The sequence below is a fragment of the Mandrillus leucophaeus genome, unplaced genomic scaffold (assembly GCF_000951045.1).
Source record: "Mandrillus leucophaeus isolate KB7577 unplaced genomic scaffold, Mleu.le_1.0 Scaffold1288, whole genome shotgun sequence".
Classification (NCBI taxonomy): Eukaryota; Metazoa; Chordata; class Mammalia; order Primates; family Cercopithecidae; genus Mandrillus; species Mandrillus leucophaeus.
Genome location: NW_012101241.1, coordinates 195,214 through 198,465, shown reverse-complemented (window position 1 = coordinate 198,465; position 3,252 = coordinate 195,214). Strand labels below are relative to the sequence as shown.

Genomic DNA, 3,252 nt, shown 5'->3' with positions numbered 1-3,252 from the left:
TCATCTTTGTTGAACGATGAGGGTTTCCCTTAGTCTTTTAGGGGCCTTGAACTGACAGGGACTGAAAACCTCTTTAAATAGCATTTGCCACATTTCATCCCATTTCTTATTTACTTCTAATGTTTTCGTAACTTCTCCAGGCAGCCAAGCAGCTTAAGGGATTCTGGTTTGAGGTTCTCCTATGTGGATGGACTTTGCCTGTTTCCAGGTAGGGCCAGGGCAGAGGCCTAGAGTATCCTTCCTTCCCTCAAGCCCTCTCACGCTGACCTGGGTGCTGCTGCTGGAGGTACCCTCAAGCCAACGGGCATTGAGCTTTGCTGCAGAGAAGGCAGCCTGCCTTGGGCTCCCTGAGTCCAGGGTGTGCCCAGGCATCCCTGGCTTTCTGTCACTTTTTCTTTTCTTTCTTTCTTTCTTTTTTTTTTTTTTTTTTAACACCTTCCAAACTAGTCTTTAGGCCTCTCCTGGTTGGCCTTTGGTGACAAGCAGACTGTTTTCATTCAGTCTCCCTCACCACCAAGACTGGCAGTGGTCTGGGTGGATGAGGCAGGTGGAATCACCTTTGATAGAGGACACTAAAGCTCGGAGCCCTCAGGTGACAGGTGAAAAGGCATACCAGGAAGTCAGTGACAGAGCCCAAAGCCTCTATCTTGTCCCTTTCTTCCAGCCTTACCTCCCACTCCATCTCATCTCCCTTCTGTTACTTATTAGTAGACATGCAATACATGTACATGAAAGTTTCTGCTGAGGCAGGAGCCCACTGGGCCACAGGCCCTGCTCAGGCATGTTGCTGCACATAGGTGGGTATTAAGGAGAAAATCTGGCTGTGAGGAACCTCCATTGGTGGGTAGGCGGCTGGGGGGATGGGGAGGAGCAGGGAGCCATCTTGGATCTCTGTCACTCAGCGATGTCATAGTCATGTTCTATGAGTTCATGTTCTGACAATGACCAGTTTGGAGTTTAGCTTCAGACCAAGTGTTTCAACTCCACATAAGAGGTAGCTTTCTCGAGAGCAGAGATCGAAATATTTCCTATGCAAAGGATGGAAATACTTCCTGCGCGTAAGCGCAATCCTTTCATCATTCGAAGTATGTGGGGAGAAATAGATGATCAATGGGCAGCTTTGGGGCAGTGGGGCGGGGAAGCATGGGTCTTGAGGGTGGTATCTGGGTGCCAGTTTGGGTTGGGAGATGCTCTTATTTCTCTGGTTTGTCCTTGAAGCTGCTGCCTCTGGGAATGCCCTGGGTGTACCCATACATGAGTACGAGCATACATGTGCTGTTTGCGAGTTGGCATGGGCTTGTGTGACCCTTGTCATCCATCCAAGGGCGCACCACTCTAATTCCCCCACCATGGTGCCTGCCAACTGTGCCAAGTGTCACTTGCCACCGTGGGCAGTTGCTGGGCAGTAGCTGGACCCCAACTTGGATCCCTGGTCTAGAAAGGCCTGGCAACCTTGAGAGGCTAGGGTGCTCTGGCAGAGGGCAGGTATTGGTCAGATCGCTTGTGGAAACCCTGCTCCCCTCTAGGCCTTGTGGAGACAGGGGAAGAGGGAGTGGCTCGGGCAGGTCAGACCCTGGGAACCTGGTTGTAGAAGGAGCAGGGAGGGGCTGTCTGGAGAAAAGGCCTGGCCTGCCATGAACTCTCTGAAGTGTGAGGGATTACCCTGTGAGGCGATGTTGACCTTAAGGCTCAGAGGTGGCTGAAGATGGAAGGAACTGCCATGAAGGAAGATGGTAAGCTCCCTATGACTGGTGGTATGCAAGCAGAAGGCAGGCAACCACTCAGCTGGTTCTAACAGGATAGAGGGATGGATGAGGTGGCCTTATGGAAAATTCATGTTCTGGTGGGGCTTATTTCTGAATATAGGACTCATAAATAGCTGGATTTCTTGGCCTTTCAAAGAAAAGAAAAACCAAACTCATGACATCTCTTCCTTTGCATTATTTTCTCCAACCTTCAATCTTTAAACTGCTCTTTTTCTCACCCTTTCATTCTTTCCAGGCAACGGCCCTCAGATACTTTCTTTCCAAATAGGGCTGATACTTGTATTTGAAGTGGAATATTTCTTCCTTGCGTGAGACTGTCCTATGCGATGTAGGATATTTAGTATCCCTGGCCGTTTCTTCCTCTTATTGAATTCCAGCAACACCTGCCAGTCATCCAGGCACAGGCCCCACTAATTTCAGAACATCCCTTACAGAAGTGACACTGAGGCTCCTACACTTTGAAAAACATTGCCTGAATCCCCAAAGAAGTGACTAGCTCAAGGTCATACCACCAGCTAGTGGCAAAGTGGAGATCAAGTCAAATCCCATTCATTCATTCATTCGCTCATTCATTCGCGAAGCTTTAATTCTTCGCTCTAGGGTGTGTCAGGAGAGTAGAGGGAATGAGGGCCTGAACCGAGGCAGAGAAGAGGGTAAGAAGAAAAGTATTATTCTTTGCCCACAAAACTACAATTTCTCACAAATTCTCTGCTCTTGCCAAATTTTGTTTTCCTCTTTTAGCCCGTCGGTTCCGCAATTTCGGGCGCAAATAAAGACTTTCTGGCATTTAGTGGAAAGAGCCTAGTTGAGCACGATCCGCAGAAGCGGAATCAGGTGCCTTTCGGGTGGGCAGCGGGATCCGAGGGCCAAATCCCGAGGTCTTGGCGAGGAAGCAGCTGCCCTCCGCCAGGCATCGAGGAGCGAGCTGCAGCCGCGTTTCTCTCGCGGCGCCGCAGCCGAACCGGGTAGAGGTGGTCTACCATCGTTCCTCCGTGGTGGGCCCGGAGGTGTTTCCCCGGGCAGGGGAGCTGACTGGAGGCCAGGGGCGCCCAGGCCGCGGTGCGGCGGGAGCAGAGGGCAGCGCAAAGGCGCTGGACTTCACCTTCCCACGCCAGAGGCCGAGGCCTCCGGGAATCGCAGGGCCACCTCTTCAAAGCCCTTGGCGATCCCAGCTCTGTCCGCGGAGGGGGCTGGCGAGGTGGGCGGGGCGGGCAGGCGAGACTAGGTCTTTCCCTGTTTGGCCTCCGTAGCCGGCGCCGGCGGGTCGTTCTGTTTGAATGAATGATCCCAGCAGCCGCGCCCAATGGGCGTCCGCGCCTGCTTAATATGCATGAGGCCCGCAGCCAATGGCCAGGCGAGGAGGCTGTTTTAAACGGCAGAGCCCGCTGGCCAATCAGGCGGCTCTCGTGGAGGCAGCTAGCGCGAGGCTGGGGAGCGCTGAGCCGCGCGTCGTGCCCTGCGCTGCCCAGACTAGCGAACAATACAG

The 3,252-nt window shown here is 52.9% G+C and overlaps 1 protein-coding gene across 1 annotated transcript in view; it reads left to right on the top strand.

The window, feature by feature from the left end:
* Positions 1-948: 948 nt before the first annotated feature.
* The window catches only part of HMGB3 (high mobility group box 3), a gene marked incomplete at its 3' end in the record, with an annotated part of 6,248 nt that continues 3,944 nt past the window's right edge, over positions 949-3,252 (top strand). Inside the window, exon 1 of the mRNA XM_011972335.1 lies at positions 949-1,085. Coding sequence (XP_011827725.1) covers positions 1,031-1,085 — 55 coding nt within the window. The remainder of the gene's footprint in view (positions 1,086-3,252) is intronic.